General features: G+C 59.2%; 2 protein-coding genes across 5 annotated transcripts; both read left to right on the forward strand.

The window, feature by feature from the left end:
- Positions 1–69: 69 nt before the first annotated feature.
- Positions 70–9,226, forward strand: TAS1R1 (taste 1 receptor member 1). Of its 2 annotated transcripts, XM_027060551.2 has the most exons (6): positions 70–1,054; positions 2,843–3,149; positions 5,505–6,266; positions 6,679–6,891; positions 7,149–7,269; positions 8,260–9,226. In XM_027060551.2, exons 1-6 carry the CDS (start codon positions 864–866, stop codon positions 9,189–9,191), a joined length of 2,526 nt encoding a protein of 841 aa, XP_026916352.2. In that variant the 5' UTR covers positions 70–863; the 3' UTR covers positions 9,192–9,226. The 2 variants fall into 2 exon arrangements, with proteins under 2 accessions (XP_026916352.2, XP_026916353.2); XM_027060552.2 differs by lacking the exon at positions 6,679–6,891 and having other exon boundaries at positions 78–1,054.
- Positions 9,227–9,702: 476 nt separating this feature from the next.
- On the forward strand, positions 9,703–17,116 carry ZBTB48 (zinc finger and BTB domain containing 48). Of its 3 annotated transcripts, none has more exons than XM_027060555.2 (11): positions 9,703–9,848; positions 10,402–11,098; positions 11,576–11,817; positions 13,828–13,939; positions 14,543–14,635; positions 15,000–15,086; positions 15,239–15,393; positions 15,819–15,955; positions 16,027–16,191; positions 16,582–16,670; positions 16,757–17,116. In XM_027060555.2, exons 2-11 carry the CDS (start codon positions 10,409–10,411, stop codon positions 17,051–17,053), a joined length of 2,067 nt encoding a protein of 688 aa, XP_026916356.1. In that variant the 5' UTR covers positions 9,703–9,848; positions 10,402–10,408; the 3' UTR covers positions 17,054–17,116. The 3 variants fall into 3 exon arrangements, with proteins under 3 accessions (XP_026916356.1, XP_026916357.1, XP_026916358.1); XM_027060556.2 differs by having other exon boundaries at positions 10,406–11,098; XM_027060557.2 differs by having other exon boundaries at positions 9,706–9,781.
- Positions 17,117–17,253: the final 137 nt, after the last annotated feature.

The following is a 17,253-nucleotide window of genomic DNA, read 5'->3' on the forward strand; positions in this document are numbered from 1 at the left end:
GGCCGGGGGGGGGGGTGCGCCCTCTGCCGGCCGCCCGCGGCAGCGCACGTGGGCTCCCGCAGGCCCCCCGGAGGCTCCTGCCGGCCTGGAGCGGCAGGGGCGGCAGCCTAGGTCACACCTCGTGGGGCCGTCCCACCGAGGACCCTATTTACATTATGCAAAAGCCCCACCCCGGCCAGATAGCCCACTCGGAGTCCAGGGCCACATCTCCGGAAATCCACTTGGAATTGTTTTTTTTTTTTTTTTCTGGCAGAAAAAGAACCAGGATTGGCAGTTTAAACAAAACCAGTCTATTTGCATACCGTGTTTGCATGCAGTTGTCTTTGGGCTGAAGGGGGACACCCTGGAAAAGAAGGCGAACCCAGGATGATTCACCCAAAATTTCAGTGTCAGAAAACTGAGGACTGGGAGGAGGTCAACTTAAAGTCAGTCTCATTTGGTAAACTGAGGCCCAGGTAAAAAGTTCTAAAACCCACAGCTCCCTCCACATTCTGTCCCCCAGAGAAGCAGTGTCCCTGCCTTCCTCTGACCCCTACCCCTCAAGACGCCTGGGCTCCCTTTCTGAGCCAGGTGAAGCGGCAGGCACCAGAGCGAGAGCAGAAGCCACAACCATCCAGAGGGAGGGGCAGCGGCCGCCACCTGGCTTGCACCTGTGCCTTCACCCTGCCCAGTTCCTGAGTAGGACCGCAGGCCCGGAAGGCCAAGGCAAACAGCCTGGTTCCTACGACTGGGTTCCAGCCCCACCCCTGACACAGGCGTGAAGTTGGGAAGCATCTGGGCAGCCGCTGTCTATTCTATTTAAACGGCCTAGCTGGTCAGAGGGTGCTGGCTGGCCATGCCAGGCACAGGACGGACTGGCCAGCATGTCACTCCCGGCGGCTCACCTGGTCGGCCTGCAGCTCTCCCTCTCCTGCTGCTGGGCTCTCAGCTGCCACAGCACAGAGACGTCTGCCGACTTCAGCCTCCCTGGGGATTACCTCCTCGCAGGTCTGTTCCCTCTGCATTCTGACTGTCCGGGCGTGAGGCACTGGCCCACGGTGACCCTCTGTGACAGGTGAGTGAGGGGTCCTGTGCCTCTAGGACCTCTGCCCATCCTCTGTCCTCCTCAGTGAGGATCTTGCCCTTTCTGCCTCCCGACCCGCCTCCCATCCCTCCCCATCCTATGGTCACCACCTTCAAGCCTTGGCTGGGCCTTCCCTGGCACTTCTGCCCAGGTTCTGCTTTGTAATACGTGATTTTGTCCTGGCTGTTCGAGTGCTTTGTATTATAATCCCATTCCGGTCATTTCTGGGCTTTGGGATGTAAGTAGGCAGTTAGGTTTTCCCCTGCTTTCGTGTCCTCCCCACTCCTCTCCAGGTTCAAACTCCTGTGTCTCCCCGATGGCAAGTGAGGAGGAGAGGGAAGGCACTGGGAGTATATGCTTTGGGAACCTAGCAAAGATACCTGAGATTGGTGCCTTGCCTTTGGGAAGCTGACAGCCTAATAGAGAAAAATATGTTTCCCTCCTAAAGAAGATAGTTCTTTGCCATCTGTGCAAGTCACAGGCTTGGGAGGCTCGAGGATGCATTGGGACTCAGTGGCAGGATGCCTTAAACGTGACGCACATCTGACAGTCACCTCTACCCTCAAGACGCCTGGGCTCCCTTTCTGAGCCAGGTGAAGCCGCAGGCACCAGAGCGAGAGCAGAAGCCACAACCATCCAGAGGGAGGGGCAGCGGCCGCCACCTGGCTTGCACCTGTGCCTTCACCCTGCCCGGTTCCTGAGTAGGACCGCAGGCCCGGAAGGCCAAGGCAAACAGCCAGGGTTCGAGGAAGAAGGTTCTGGAGAGTCTGGCGCATGAGGACTGGCCCAAAGAGCTACAGATAGGAGCCCAGGTAGAGGAGACTTGGGGAAGAGGAGACACATGGATGTCCGCTTCTGAAGGTGTCACCGTGGGAGGCAATGAGCACCCTCTGAGGGACTCATAGACACAAGTGATAGAAATGATAGAAGACCCTTCTAACAAGCAGAAGGGCTGGAAAGTGAAACGTGCTAGCACACTCTTCAAGCAGAGCTGAACCGTGTTCCTGTTGGGATCCGGTCAGCAGCTCCCGAGAGGCACTGAGGAACACAGGCCCTCACCACGTTCACAAGTGTCCTGATGAGAGAGATACTAGGTAAACAAGGTTCGACAGGTGTGTGGTTAATTTTATACATCAACCTGGCTAGGGTATGGTGCCCAGTTGTTTGGCCAAACACCAGTCTAGATGGGGCTGTGATGGTTAACATTTAAACCAACAGGGTGAGTAAAGCAGATCGCTTTCCATTGTGTGGGTGGGCCTCATCCAATCAGTTGAAGACCTTAAAAGAAAAGATTGAGGTTCCCCCAAAAAGGAAGAAATTCTGCCTTCGAACTCAACACTGCAGCTTTGACCATTGAGGGCATTTCCAGCCTGCCCTGCAAACGCCAGACTTGCCAGCCCCACAATCATGTGAACCAATTCCTTAAAATAAACTTCTCTTTCTCTCTCTCTATCCAACTGGTTCTGTTTCTCTGCAGAACCCTGACTCACGCAGCAGGTTTCCCTGCTACAGGACTTCATCAGCCTTTCAACACTAATATGCTCATCCAGGGAGGAATGGTTTGTGGTTTCTCCAAGTTGTAACCGCCCCTCCCCGCCCACCCAAAGGCCTGTTAACACAGCTGAGTGTATGGTACAGGGCCCACAGTGAGGTCATGGTGGTAGGGGACGGGACAGATGCCCTCAGAGTTTCCTTTCTACACTTCCCCCCACCCCCGACGCCAAGAGGGTCTCGGCAAGGCCTTGCTCTTCTGAGCTCTCAGCTTGGCTTTCTCTACAGGCCCGACAGCTTCAACGGTCACGGCTACCACCTCTTCCAGGCCATGCGGTTTGGCATCGAGGAGATAAACAACTCCACGGCCCTCCTGCCAAACGTCACCCTGGGATACCAGCTGTACGACGTGTGCTCGGAGTCTGCCAACGTGTATGCCACACTAAACGTGCTCTCCCTGCTGGGGACACATCACATAGAGATCCGAGCAGACCCTTCCCACTATTCGCCTGCCGCCCTGGCTGTCATTGGGCCTGACACCACCAACCACGCAGCCACCACTGCAGCCCTGCTGAGCCACTTCCTGGTGCCCCTGGTGAGCTGGAGCCCGGGGGCCTGTCCATCTCCCCTGCCGGCAGGTCCAGCGTGGGCTGGGGGGGGAGTGGGCAAGAGCTGCCATGCCCACTCTGGCCCCCTAGGTCTCCTGGGTGGTCACATTGCAGGGGGCCCTGCCCCCTTCACAATCCCCGCCCCAGCATCCCTTCCTCCCCAAGTGCTGCATCCAGACCTCCCTGCCTCAATGTCCTGAGAAAAACCGCCTCCTTTGAAACTGCTGCCCTTTGCTCTGCCCCCTCCATTCCATCTCCTCTGTGAAGAATGGAACACCCTTTGTTTCCCACCTCACACACTTGTCCACTTCTCCCCGCCCTCCTCCTTCCGGTCTTCTTTCCCTCCCTCCCAGCTCAGGCTCAGAGGTGTGGTCCCCCTCCCCCTCCAGTGCTGTCCTCCTGGGCCTCACCCTCTCCTCTTCTTGTAGGCCTGTCCTAGGCTTCCTCCTCCGCCTATAAGCTGGCTTTACCCCTCTCCGTCTTCCAGGCACCTGTGGTCTTAGCGCTGCCCTCTCTCTGAACCTCGTTCCGTGGAAACTTGTGCACTGAGCTCTCTCTTCTTGTTTGCTTCTCCCTCTCATCACTTGCTTCCCGGGCCCCTGCCCTGACTGCTGTACCACCACTCCTGCTCTTGTGATCTCCAGGGCTTTCTAGATCTCCAGGTCCAGCAAATGCTTTTCAGCCCTTCTTTGCTTGACATGACGACTTTGTGACAAATTTGACCAGTCCTTCAGTGACGCTCTTGCCTCGGCATTTATGACCTGCCACCTCCCTCTCACTTGTGGCACCTCCTTCTCCTCCTCCTCCTTCTCAGTCTCCTTTGGAGAATCTCCTCCCCACCTCTTCTGAAAAAGTGGATGATTCCCAGAGTGCAGGACCGCTCCCTTTCCCAGGCAGGTGCTGGGAGCAAACAATTTTCCCTACTCTTCAAGATTCTTCTGGCTGGTCTAAAGATTAAGTTGATGTGACACAGATGAACAGGAGAAAGTCAAAATCACGTATGTACAGGGAATCTACATAAACACGAGAGGTTCAAAGACAGGCAAAGTGAGGCTTATCTGCTATCCTGAACTATGGAGAAGTGGGTAGGGGTCAGACTTCAAAGGAAAGGAAGACAATTCATAGGAGAAGAGAGAGTGAATGTGTATTACACAATGTTTGCTGGGCCATCCAGAAACAATGGGACATGGAGAGGAATTTTAACAAATCGGACTTTGCTAGGTTCCCCCCACCCCCACCCCTCCTTACCTCGCCTAGTTCCTATTGTAATGTAATTCTCTATGGTGAAGCTCCTGAACCTGGGGCAGCTTAGCTCTCTAAATTCTTTTGGGCAGTTAGGGGAAAGGACAAAGTTTCCCCCTGGGTCTTTTGCGCTTTAATGATTTTCAACTGGAAATTAACCCACATGCCAAGGTGGCAGATCTTGGGGCAGTTCATTCAGAACCTCTCCACAGGCCGTGGCCCCACGGCTCCATCGCCCGTTCCCTAGCTTCTGTCCTGAGTTCTAAGCACTGAGCCTCATTTCTGGCTGCTCTTCCGGGGTCTCCACTTCATGCATCCAGCAGCGGACCCCCCCAGCTGAACCTACCTCCCTATACAACTCAAGCCTCTCTGCTTCCTGCCCACTTGCCTTAAGAGTGACCACCTCCACTCAAGCCAGGAACCCGGTGCACCACCTACATCCCTCCTTCCCCCACCCCCACAGTTAGCCCACCACCACGGCCTCTGCTTTTACCTTCTATGAGCTGCCGGGCCCATCCCTCTTCTCCGTCACCGCTGCCACGGCTCAAACTCAGGCTGCCAAGCTCTCTCTTCGGGATGATTCCAGCAGTCTCCTAGGGAGTTCTTCCTGACTCTGGTCTTGAGCCTTTTCTAACACATTCTTCACTGAAATCAGATACACCCCTGAAACACAAGTCTGGGCAGATTACCTCTCTGCCTAGACATTTAAAGGGCTCCCCAGGGCCTGCAGATAAAGACCAAGTATCTTAGCTACCTTACTGCCAGGAGTAAGGCCTCCTGCCCTGACCAGACACGCCTACTTTTGTGCTCCTTCTTCCGGCTTCCAACCTCCTGGGTCAGTTCTCTCACTGGGTGTAGCTTTTGTTCTCTTCCCCTTCTTCTCCCACAAACCTCCCCCTGGGTTTCTGCCTCTTCTTTAGATATAGCTGGTCGGCCTCCTAGTCCACCAGAGCTCTCCTTGAGAGCCAGGGCTGGGACCATGTCTCCCTCCTCCTCGGGTCCCCGCGCCCAGCACAGGGCCAGCACTTGGAGGCCCTGAGTTGAGGCCAAGACCACTGAAGTCGCTGAACTGAACCCCCCCCCCCGGCCCCCCTCCGCAGATCAGCTACGAGGCCAGCAGCGTGACGCTCGGAGTGAAGCGGCATTACCCCTCATTTCTGCGCACCATCCCCAGCGACAAGCACCAGGTGGAGACCATGGTGCTGCTGCTGCAGAGCTTCGGGTGGGTCTGGATCTCGGTGGTCGGCAGCGACGGCGACTACGGGCAGCTGGGGGTGCAGGCGCTGGAGGAGCAGGCCACCCAGCAGGGCATCTGCGTTGCCTTCAAGGACATCATCCCCTTCTCTGCCCGGCCGGGCGACGAGAGGATGCAGGGCATCATGCACCACCTGGCCCGAGCGAGGACCACCGTTGTGGTCATTTTCTCCAGCAGACAGCTGGCCAGAGTGTTCTTTGAGTCGGTGGTGCTGGCCAACCTGACTGCCAAGGTGTGGATCGCCTCAGAAGACTGGGCCATCTCTAGACACATCAGCAATGTGCCCGGGATCCAGGGCATTGGCACGGTGCTGGGTGTGGCCATCCAGCAGAGGCTTGTCCCTGGCCTGAAGGAGTTTGAAGAGGCCTATGTCCAGGCAGATAAGGGGGCCCCTGGGCCTTGCTCCAGGACTTCCGAGTGCAGCAGCAACCAGCTCTGTAGAGAGTGTCGGGCTTTCACGGCAGAGCAGATGCCCACGCTCGGGGCATTCTCCATGAGCTCTGCTTATAACGCCTACCGGGCAGTCTACGCAGTGGCCCATGGCCTCCACCAGCTCCTGGGCTGTGCCTCTGGAGCCTGTTCTAGGGACCGAGTCTACCCCTGGCAGGTAAGGTAGCCCAGACCCCGGCACCCTGAAACGGGGTGCTTTCCTAAGGCAAACAGAGTGATCCTTCTCTGGCCAACTGAGTGCCGGGGGTGGGGGACAAAGGCCACCCATCAGAAGGCTAATTCCTTCTCTTGGGCTTCACTTCTCTGACCTCGGCCCCTCCCACCACCATGCTCCAGACCCGGGGCTAAAAATCTCTGGAAAGGGGGCCTTTTTAGAAGCTTCCTCTCACTCAGGAGGCCAGTTGGGAGGGTCGAGGGGCTTCCTTGGAAGGGAGGGGCCTCTGAATTTCCAGACAGACTGAAACCACCCAAATGGAAGCATTTGCTTCCTAAGCCTTCCGGGTCTGGGAGAGTTGAGGAGGAGCAGCCTGCGTCATCTGTGGCTGCTCCATGATCCCCGTTTATCTCAGCTTCTGGAGCAGATCCGCAAGGTGAATTTCCTCCTACACAAGGACACCGTGAGGTTTAATGACAACGGCGACCCTCTCAGTGGCTACGACATAATTGCCTGGGACTGGAGTGGCCCCAAGTGGAACTTCAGGGTCATTGGCTCCTCCACGTGGCCTCCAGTTCAGCTGGACATAAATAAAACCAAAATCCGGTGGCACGGGAAGGACAACCAGGTAATGGAGCCATGGTCACTCACCAAGTCACCGCCTTACGGGCAGCCTGGAGCCTGAAGTCACTGTCTATCCAGCCCTGCCAGGGAAGCCCCACAGACCGCACACAGATGGCCGGCTGCAGCTGGTATACACAACCAGGGGCTGTGTCCTGGGAGTGAGTTGTGAGGGCAGATGCACGGAGATTCCCATTCGCCATGTGAGCATCCCTTGACTTGGGCCACTCCATGTGGTTCCAGAACACCTGTGGCTTCTTGCAGGTGCCAAAGTCTGTGTGCTCCAGCGACTGCCTCGAAGGGCACCAGCGAGTGATTTCGGGTTTCTACCACTGTTGCTTTCAGTGTGTGCCCTGTGAGGCCGGGAGCTTCCTCAACAAGAGCGGTGAGTGTCCAAATGAGTGGGAGAATGACTGGGCACTCCCAGGGTCTGTATGGCAGATGAGGGGATCTCCCTTGGGCCACGCATGTGCAGAACCAGAGCCTTGCTCCCTCTGTTGCCAGTTGAGGTACAGGTTGTAGAATATTTGTCACCAGACTGAGTTCTGATGAAGCAGAAACCAACAACCAGTTGAAATCCTCAGGTCCCCTATGTCTTTCACTAGAGGGCTCCTGATGCAGATGCAATCTTATCCTAAATTCAACCTTTTTATGTGAACAGATGTAGTTATGTTCCCTTGTCCCCTCCCATGCTGTCTGTGTGAAGTCCCTTCCATTGCCCCTGCCAAAGACAGCCAGCACCTTGGACAGCTTGGCCTTGATGCAGATACTATTGTATCCGCAGACAAGAAACATAGCATACTCCACCCAGTGATGATGCAAGGTCAAGATCAGAGAGCAAACTCAGGTAGCTAAGGGCTCAGCCCAGAGCTGGACTCTGTGAGCCACGTTCTTTCCTTTTACTATCTCTGTGGGCGTGAGAACACATCTCTTCTGTTCTCAGAGAGTCAGAGAAAAAACCACAGAATGGCAGCACAGATAGGTGGCTTTGGGTAATGGAAGTGCTGGGGAGATGAAAATGCCCTTCCTTTGGGGCTGGTTGCTCCTATTGGATCATAGCCTCACTGGCATGTGGGCAGAGCTACCAGAGTAAGGCCCTCTCTAAGGATCTCTTGGTTTGCAAGCCCTTTCTGGGATCATAAGCCATACAGAACCTACCCAAGGGTCTCCAGAATCTGCAATTAACACAGGCATCTGGAGGAAACACTTGGCCGCGGGGCCCCACTCAGGGCTACCCCCTATCTCACTGTGTGTAGTAGGAGCCCGGCTTCTGTGGTACAGCGCTCCCAGCACCTTGCAGGCCTACATGGCTTCCCTTCCTCATTACTGCTCTGCTCATCTAGCTCTCAGGAGCCCCCTCCCCCTTTTCTTCCAGACCTCCACAGCTGCCAGCCTTGTGGGAAAGAAGAGTGGGCACCTGCAGGAAGTGAAACCTGCTTTCCACGCACCGTGGTGTTTTTGACTTGGCACGAGACCATCTCTTGGGTGCTGCTGGCAGCTAATACGTTGCTGCTGCTGCTGGTGACTGGGACTGCTGGCCTGTTTGCCTGGCACTTAGACACCCCTGTGGTGAAGTCTGCTGGGGGCCGACTGTGCTTCTTCATGCTGGGCTCCCTGGCAGGGGGCAGCTGTGGGCTCTATGGCTTTTTTGGGGAGCCCACGCTGCCCACATGCTTGTTGCGCCAAAGCCTCCTTGCCCTGGGTTTTGCCATCTTCCTGTCCTGCCTGACCATCCGCTCCTTCCAACTGGTCTTCATCTTCAAGTTTTCTGCCAAGGTACCCACCTTCTACCGTGCCTGGGTCCAAAACCACGGTCCTGGCCTATTTGTGGTGATCAGCTCAATGGCCCAGCTGCTCATCTGTCTAACTTGGCTGGCGGTGTGGACCCCACTGCCCACCAGGGAGTACCAGCGCTTCCCTCAGCTGGTGGTGCTTGATTGCACAGAGGCCAACTCACCAGGCTTCATGTTGGCTTTTGCCTACAATGGCCTCCTGTCCGTCAGCGCCTTTGCCTGCAGCTACCTGGGCAAGGACCTGCCAGAGAACTACAACGAGGCCAAATGTGTCACTTTTAGTCTGCTGCTCAACTTCGTGTCCTGGATTGCCTTCTTCACCACGGCCAGCGTCTACCAGGGCAAGTACTTGCCCGCGGTCAACGTGCTGGCGGCGCTGAGCAGCCTGAGTGGCGGCTTCAGCGGTTATTTCCTCCCCAAGTGCTACGTGATCCTGTGCCGCCCAGATCTCAACAGCACAGAGCACTTCCAGGCCTCCATCCAGGAGTACACGAGGCGCTGCGGCTCCACCTGACCAGTGGGGCGGGCAGGGCCTAGCCGGGGAGGTGGGGGGTGGGGGGTGAAGGGGTAGAAGGTGGGGTAGGGGCGCTTCCCCTGCCCTGAGGGTCGAAGGTCGAGCGAGGCGAGCGGGCCCCGCGCCCTCCGGGAGGCCTTTTGGACTCCTGTCTTGGCTCGGGTAGTGTACGCTCACGGGAGTCCAGTCCAGGCTCCGAGCTGCCAATAAAGCGGTGAAACATGCGTCCTGGCTGCTCTAGCTGTCTGAAGCGAGGGTGGAGCGCTGCCTCCTCCACTGCGGTCGCCGCGGGAGCCGACCGCAGCCGGAACCCAGGCACTCGGCCCCAGCCCCGAGGGCGCAGCTTGACGTTGCTAAGCAACTCGGGGACGTCAGCCCTGGCAGAGCGATCTGGGCCAAGCCCCCTCTCCCCATACCATTGGCCGTTCTCTGCCTGGTCCCGCCCCAGGGGCGGAGCTAGAAGCCCTGTACCTCCTGGTTTCCCAGCGCGTCCGGCGCTCCCTGACGTCACGTCCGGCGGCGGCGGCGGCGGCGGCGGCGACGGCGGCGTCTCCGTACGGTCGGCCGGGCACGTACCGCCCGGGCAGTTGGTCAGTGGGGCTCTGGAGGCGACGAGGTCCGGGGTCTGTAGGGCCGTCGCAGGGAGGACAGGCCCGGGTGAGGAGTTCGGAGGCAGCAGGGTGTGGGAGGGAAGGGCTGCGGGCCGCCGTGGCCGCCAACTGGAGTGTGACTGCGACCGCCTTCCGCCCGGCCGCCCCGGACGTGTGGGCACGGCGTGGGTTCTGCTCACCTGTCCGCACCCGCAGCTTCCCTGCCACGGGTCCCCTCGCTCTGCCAGGCCGATCAGTTCGCTCTGATTCTCCGTCTCTTTCCCCCACACTGATTCCTTCCACCCGCACCTCTTCACGACCCTGTCCTGTTCTCCGCCAAGCCATGCTTCCGTCCCCAACCTAGTTCGTCTGTGCCCCCGCCACACACTGTCTCTGGCCCACCCAGTATGGCCTGCTCACCTGGCTCCCACTCCCAGGGAGGTGTTCAGTCCATTCCTGTCTTGAGCTGACTTCCTCTAACGTTGACCTAAGCCCTCGTTGAGATAAACATGACCGAGTACCGTCCACCTCCCCTTTTGTTCTCCCCAGTCCAGGGGCTTCCCCTTGCTACTCCTGGGTTGGGCTTGCCAGGATGTCACTTCTACCTTCCTCTCCTCCAGACAGACCATGGACGGCTCCTTCATCCAGCACAGTGTGAGGGTTCTGCAGGAGCTCAACAAGCAGCGAGAGAAGGGCCAGTACTGCGATGCCACCCTGGACGTGGGAGGCCTGGTGTTCAAGGCACACTGGAGTGTCCTTGCCTGCTGCAGCCACTTCTTCCAGAGCCTCTATGGGGATGGCTCAGGGGGCAGTGTTGTCCTCCCTGCCGGCTTTGCTGAGATCTTTGGTCTCCTGTTGGACTTTTTCTATACTGGTCACCTTGCTCTCACCTCCGGAAACCGGGACCAGGTGCTTTTGGCAGCAAGGGAGTTGCGAGTGCCAGAGGCTGTGGAGCTTTGCCAGAGTTTCAAGCCCAAAACCTCAGGGGGGCAGGCATCAAGTGGCCAGAGTGGGCTGGGGAAACCTACCCCCCGGAATGTAAACAGCCACCTCAAGGAGCCGGCAGGCTTGGAGGAAGAGGAAGTTTCGAAGACACTGGGTCAAGTCCCCAGAGACCAGGAGATCAGTGGCAGCCACAGCCCCGAAAGGCCCCAGCTTGGTCTCCCGGCCCCAAGTGAGGGCCCCTCCTTCCACCGTGGGAAACTCAAGCAAGCCTTGAAGCTTTGTCCCCCAGAAGACAAGGAGCCTGAGGATTGCAAAGCACCTCCAAGACCCTTTGAGGCTGAAGGTGTCCAGCTGCAGGGCGGGAATAATGAGGTACTGTGCGCAGGGTGCTGGGAATGGGGAGGTAGGAGTTGGGGGTGGTGGTGGAGACACTGACACTTTTCTGGGATAGTCTGGACCCCAAGATAGAATCTTTGTTAGGTGGGGCTGGAATAGGTTTCCTCCAAACGTAGGAATCCGGCTCCATCCTGCAGCCTCCGGCTAACCTTCCTGTGAGTCACAGCTGTCCAGGGTTGGCAGCTTCTTGGGGTTGGGTAGCTGGCTTCGGGGTTACAGGTGTTTCCGCAGGGTAGTGAAGTCCAGCCAAACTTCCAGTTCACCACAGAGTCACTGCCCTCCAAATCCAAGATTCCGAGGAGGCCTGCCCTAGGACCTTGATGGGAACAGCCACCGATAAAGGGAGTCATCTTGGGATGGAACTGGAATGAGCCGACTGCCCTGTAGATCTGCCCCCAGAACTCCTAATGGTTCATTTGGTGACCTTGCCTCCTGCTGCCTTTTCTGCTCTAGTGGGAAGTGGTGGTTCAAGTTGAGGACGACGGGGATGGTGATTATGTTTCTGAGAGTGAGGCCTTGCCAACCAGGAGGAAATCAAACATGATCAGAAAGCCCTGTGCTGCAGAGCCAGCCCTGAGCACAGGTTCCCCGGCAGCCGAGCCGGCTGAGAGCAGAAAAGGTACAGCGGTGCCGGTTGAATGCCCCACATGTCATAAAAAGTTCCTCAGCAAATATTATCTAAAAGTCCACAACAGGTAAACGTTCTGTTTTTCTATTTTTTTTTTTTTTTCCTGTCTGCTATTCCCTTGTTGGGGGAGGGGGCCTGCACTCCCTGCTTCTGGGCCACGTGGGGGCTGAGGGCTTTGTCTCACACTCGTAGTGCCCGATCTAGTGGTGGAACAGATTCTTTCTTCGTCTCTCTCTTACTCTGAGCTTCTGGAGTGGGTCTGTAGACACCTTGTCAATAAGTTCCACCCACTGTGGACCTTGACCGCTAGCTGCCTGTTGCCAAGGGGATGAGAGAAACCCATGGCTCTGTGCTGTGGCTGAGGCGCCACCTTAGGTATTTCTAAAGCCCAGCAAGGTGGGCTTTGGGCCAAGGTGTCAGTCTTTAGGGTCGGTGCCTCCTGTGATTCTGGCGGAAACGTTAGCCCCATGGTGTCAGTGGAGCCTAAAGGACTATTTGTTTAAAACCGCGTTGTCCGGAAAGGTAACCAGGTGCCGTATGAAGCTACGTTAACTTAAAATAAAAGTACAGTTGGCTTTTCAGATTAGTAGTCACGTTGTAAGTGCTCGGTAGTCACCCGTGGGCCCCGGCAGCTGACTCGGCACAGACAGGACACTTCCCTGGTTACAGAGAGTTCTCTTAACAGTGCCGCTCCAGGTCTCTGCAAGGCCTCCGGGGGTGGCAGCCAGGTGACATGCCTTCCAGCCCTGCCACTTCATAGTCCAAGATGTCACCAGTCTGATTTCTCGCCAGGCCAGGTTGGGCCACACACGTGTTCTCAGTGCGACGCTCTGGGAAGCTAGTAGTGACGGGAGCTGGGGGATGCCTGTTTGCTCGCCTTGCTGTGAGGCACCTGCGGCCAATGGGGTCTGGGGAAGACCCGTGTGGGAGGCACCCTGGAGTGACCCACATCAGCCTGGATGCTCCCCCAGCAGAAGACTCCGGTGCAGGCCGCTGGACTGGCCTTGAGAACTGCGAGGGGATAGTGCTCTCGTGAGGTCATTGGGATGGGGACAAGGACAGTTAATTGAGTGGCGGAGGATGGCCTCTGCCAAGTCGTAAGAGCTCTTCCGGTCTTCTGCTGCGTGGCTGACAAGACTGTTCTGGGCGCTTGGTGTACCTTAGCAGATAGAGCAGGAGCCTCATGGGGCCTTCCTCTCAGCGGGGCAGAGCAGACTGGAACTGACAGCAACTTGACAGGGTGCTGGAAGGTGGGAAGTGCCACGGAAGAAGGGAGGAGAGTCCCACCTAGGGGTGGGGTGGGGTTGCAGTTTTAAAGGAAGGAATTTTGAGCAGACTCCAAGGAGATGAGGACTTCCACCAAGCGCATGGCGGGGGTGGGGGCGAAGGGGAGGGGGGTTGTGGGTCCAGGAGAGCCAGAGCAGAGAGCTTGGGGTGAGCCAGGGGCCGGTGAGTGTCAGGGAGACCAGACCTGGGGAGCGAAGCCCCGCGGTCAGGGGCAGACCGGCTAGGCCCCCAGCCTTCTCTCGGTGAAACAGGCAGCATCGCGGGGTTGGGAGCAAAGAGGCGATGAGGTCTGACTATATCTGAGGGCGCCTCTGGCCGCTGCATTTCACGTCTGTCGGGAGGCAGGCTTGGCGGGACCTGAGGGGTGGCATGGCTGCGCTCGGTGATAGCAGTGGAGGTGAGGTGAAATGCTCAGATTCTGGCTACGGTGTTGAAGGTAAAGCCCGCAGAACTTCCAGGCAGATCGGGTGCTTTCTCGAGGAAGTCAGGACCCAGGGATCATTTCTGTCTTTGCAGAGATGCTAGCCAGCTGGGCCTGTGTGGCCCTGCGGTGGCCCCGCTGTAGGGAGCTGTGCGGGCTCCCACAAGAGGAGGGTTTCTGGGTTCCCCCGTGCAGGTGCATCGGCCAGGCCTGAACAAGCCTCGTGGTGAGCCGTGGCCGGCCTCAGGACCGCTCTTGCGCTGCACTGTGGAGCACGGCGCTGTCGGTGGGGGAGCCAGAGGGACACCGGGTGAGGGGGAGGCGGGCAGTTACTCAGTCTCCCGCGCCCGCCGTGGCTTTTCCTGGCAGGAAACACACTGGGGAGAAACCCTTTGAATGTCCCAAGTGTGGAAAGTGCTACTTTCGGAAGGAGAACCTCCTGGAGCACGAAGCCCGGAACTGCATGAACCGCTCGGAACAGGTACTTGCGGGCACTGGCCCAGGACTCTGTGGGCAGGGGACGCTGGCCTTCGTCTTCCTGCCATCTGAGAGGGGCCCTCAGGAAGCCGTCTTAGGACTGTAAACTCAAGAGAGCTGGCGTGTCCGCTCCAGCGGATGCCATCGAGTCCGCTTCCTGGTATTACAGGTGGGGACACTGGTCCCGAGGGCGGAAGGGACCGGCCCCAGAGGGACTTTTTGGAAAGCATTTTGAGTTTGCCTGCTTGGGTCCCTCGACTCTGGAGAAGGGGCGCCTTGGTGGGGACGGGCTGCTGCCCCCACCCTGCTGGCCGGCCCACGTGACGTGGCCGGCTGAACCCCACCCTCTCCTCCTAGAGGCCTGTCGCCAGTGTGGGGTCTGCGGGTGAGGTCTCCCGGCTCCTGTCCCCAGCTTGTGGGGTGGGTTTGCAGTGCTCAGCCACGGTCAGGGTCAGGGCAGGCAGGTCACGTGTTGCCCTCTCCCACCCTAGCGATCCCCCCCTCGGGCAGACTCCTCCCAGCAGCGAGTGGAAGCCCGGGCAGAGGCTGCCGTCGTAGGCAGACGCCCCCCCCTGATGCCGGCCCTGCTTGCCCCTCACACTGCCAGGTCTTCACGTGCTCCGTGTGCCAGGAGACCTTCCGCCGGAGGATGGAGCTGCGGGTGCACATGGTGTCCCACACGGGGGAGATGCCCTACAAGGTCAGGCTCGGCCTGTCCCCGGGGCCGTGGGTGGAGGGACAGCCCCTAGATCCCTCTTGCCAAGCCCTGTACGTGGGGTGATGCTAGGCACCTCCCTCTTGCCAGCTGTCAAGACGCCCAGCCTTCTGGACCCATCCAGCGTCCCCTCCCTTCAGGCAGTGCCCCTGGCCCTCTCTGGGTCCTTTCTCTTTCTGTGGAGGGCAGGCTCGGCATCTCCGTGGGCACAGCACGGGGCGGGGGTTCCTCTCTGGAGCGTCCTTCACACCAAGGAGCCTCCTGTCGTCTCGGGCTGGGCCCTGCCTGTGGGTTGCTGCCCTGAGAGCCTAGGGGTGGCCTCCGAGGTGACCTTGGGCCTGTTTTCCAGTGCTCCTCCTGCTCCCAGCAGTTCATGCAGAAGAAGGACTTGCAGAGCCACCTGATCAAACTCCACGGAGCCCCCAAGCCCCACGCTGTAAGTGCCAGGCTGTGCTGAGAACTGGGAGCTGGCCGTAGAGAGGTGGCCACAGCCGCGTCAGACCCGGCAGGCTGTGTGGTTCCTGTCGTGCGGGGGGCCAGGGAACCCCTCCCCGTTCTCAGCCTGGTCTCACTCCCTCTGCCCCACAGTGTCCCACCTGTGCCAAGTGCTTCCTGTCCCGAACAGAACTGCAGCTGCACGAGGCCTTCAAGCACCGAGGGGAGAAACTGTTCGTGTGTGAGGAGTGTGGGCACAGGGCCTCAAGCCGAAACGGCCTGCAGATGCACATCAAGGCCAAGCACAGGTGCGGGCTGGCCGGGCTTCCCCGGGGCCTGGTCCTACTGCCCGCCTGGAGGGTCCAGAAGGCAGCTAGGTTTTGCTCTCGTGGGACAGAGCGTTCTCCACCCCGAGTCCGGTGCCTGTAGCCTCTTTGGTGGGGGCGCCTGAGGGGGCAGTAGGCTTGCCGGGCAGAAAGGCTGAGGGAGAGGATCTCAGGGTAACATGATGGCAGATTCTTAGTTTTGTGGTTCCCGGGATGGCGCCGGTGCCCCTCCTGTCACTGCCCGAGCCCTTGTGCCGCACGGGTGGTCTCGGCCTGCGCCCGGTCCCACGGCTCAGGCGGGTTTGCCTCGGCCTGGCCGGTTTCCCTGGCTCCGGGGCCAGCCGTGCTCCCAGCTGTCGCGGGGTGAAGGGGGCTGCTTCCCGTGGTGATGCTCCTGCCCCGGACAGGAATGAGAGGCCGTACGTGTGTGAGTTCTGCAGCCACGCCTTCACCCAGAAAGCTAATCTCAACATGCACCTGCGTACGCACACGGGCGAGAAGCCCTTCCAGTGCCACCTCTGCGGCAAGACATTCCGCACCCAAGGTGAGGCAGGCCTGTCCTCTCCCCGTCCCAGGCCGCGGCGCAGCGGCTGAACCCCTGCCTTGTCCCCACAGCCAGCCTGGACAAGCACAACCGTACTCACACCGGCGAGAGGCCCTTCGGCTGTGAGTTCTGCGAGCAGCGCTTCACCGAGAAGGGGCCCCTGCTGAGGCACGTGGCCAGCCGCCACCAGGAAGGCCGGCCCCACTTCTGCCAGATCTGTGGGAAGACCTTCAAAGGTACCTGGGCCTGCGGGAGGCCCCTGGCGCTCACCCTTCCCCAGGCACGCCCTGCGTGGGGTGGAGGGTGGGCCATATCCCGCTGACCGGGGCCAGAGAGCGTCCGCGGGGAGAGGTCAGGCGTGGCGGTGGCTGTCGCACGCTCCTTCTTGGTGCCAGTCTTCCTACCAGAGAATCTCTTCTCCCTGTGCGTTAAAGACTGGAGCTTGGAGCTGCGGTGACAGGGCAGGGCGGGAGCCCTGGAGGGTCTCATGCAGTGGCACCCTCAGGGTGGCATTGGAGCCTGGCAGGGCCCTCGGAGCAGCTGCAGATCCCGGACCACCCTCATCTGGGCACCGTGGTGCCCACTTCCTGCCTCCCCTCAACACCGGGGTCCCCTCCCTCCCACAGCCGTGGAGCAGCTGCGCGTGCACGTCCGAAGGCACAAGGGCGTCAGGAAGTTCGAATGCACCGAGTGCGGCTACAAGTTCACCCGGCAGGTAGGCCTGGGGCCGGCCGGGGTCCCTCCTCCTGCCCCCCACCCCGGGCCCCTCCCTGCCCAGCCCTGAGTCCCCTCGCCCCCCAGGCCCACCTCCGGAGGCACATGGAGATCCACGACCGGGTGGAGAACTATAACCCGCGGCAGCGCAAACTCCGGAACCTGGTCATTGAGGATGAGAAGATGGTGGTGGTGGCACTTCAGCCACCCGCCGAGCTGGAGGTGGGCTCGGCCGAGGTCATCGTGGCATCCCTGGCGCAGGGCGGCCTGACCTCCCAGCTGCCCAGCCAGAGACTCTGTGCGGAGGAGAGCCTGGTGAGCTCGGGGGTCATGGAGCCCTCGCTCATCATCACGGCAGCCATCCCTGAGGACTGTGACACGTAGCACCCCTGCCACCACAGCCCACTTGGCCCCAGCCCCCAATAAATCACACGGTTTGGGACTCCATCGTTTCAGCCTATCTGGCGGTCTGTTCCCCAGTAACCTGGTGTCCGGGGTGTGCTGCTTTCCCGTCGAATCTTCTAGGAGAAACGGTGCCTCACCCAGCCATCTCTGCGCCTCAGGGTGCTGCTCGGCCAGCCGCT

This window comes from Acinonyx jubatus, chromosome C1, assembly GCF_027475565.1.
Source record: "Acinonyx jubatus isolate Ajub_Pintada_27869175 chromosome C1, VMU_Ajub_asm_v1.0, whole genome shotgun sequence".
In the NCBI taxonomy this organism is placed as follows: domain Eukaryota; kingdom Metazoa; phylum Chordata; class Mammalia; order Carnivora; family Felidae; genus Acinonyx; species Acinonyx jubatus.

What these genes read in the sequence shown, in the direction of transcription:
- TAS1R1 (XM_027060551.2), top strand. Translation starts at nt 864, where the DNA reads ATGTCACTCCCGGCGGCTCACCTGGTCGGCCTGCAGCTCTCCCTCTCC. An exon ending in ACGGTGACCCTCTGTGACAG is followed by an intron (nt 1,055 to 2,842) that starts GTGAGTGAGGGG and finishes CTTTCTCTACAG; the next exon opens with GCCCGACAGCTTCAACGGTC. An exon ending in GAGCTTCCTCAACAAGAGCG is followed by an intron (nt 7,270 to 8,259) that starts GTGAGTGTCCAA and finishes CTTTTCTTCCAG; the next exon opens with ACCTCCACAGCTGCCAGCCT.
- ZBTB48 (XM_027060555.2), top strand. Translation starts at nt 10,409, where the DNA reads ATGGACGGCTCCTTCATCCAGCACAGTGTGAGGGTTCTGCAGGAGCTC. An exon ending in CGGGGGAGATGCCCTACAAG is followed by an intron (nt 14,636 to 14,999) that starts GTCAGGCTCGGC and finishes CCTGTTTTCCAG; the next exon opens with TGCTCCTCCTGCTCCCAGCA. An exon ending in CAAGACATTCCGCACCCAAG is followed by an intron (nt 15,956 to 16,026) that starts GTGAGGCAGGCC and finishes TTGTCCCCACAG; the next exon opens with CCAGCCTGGACAAGCACAAC.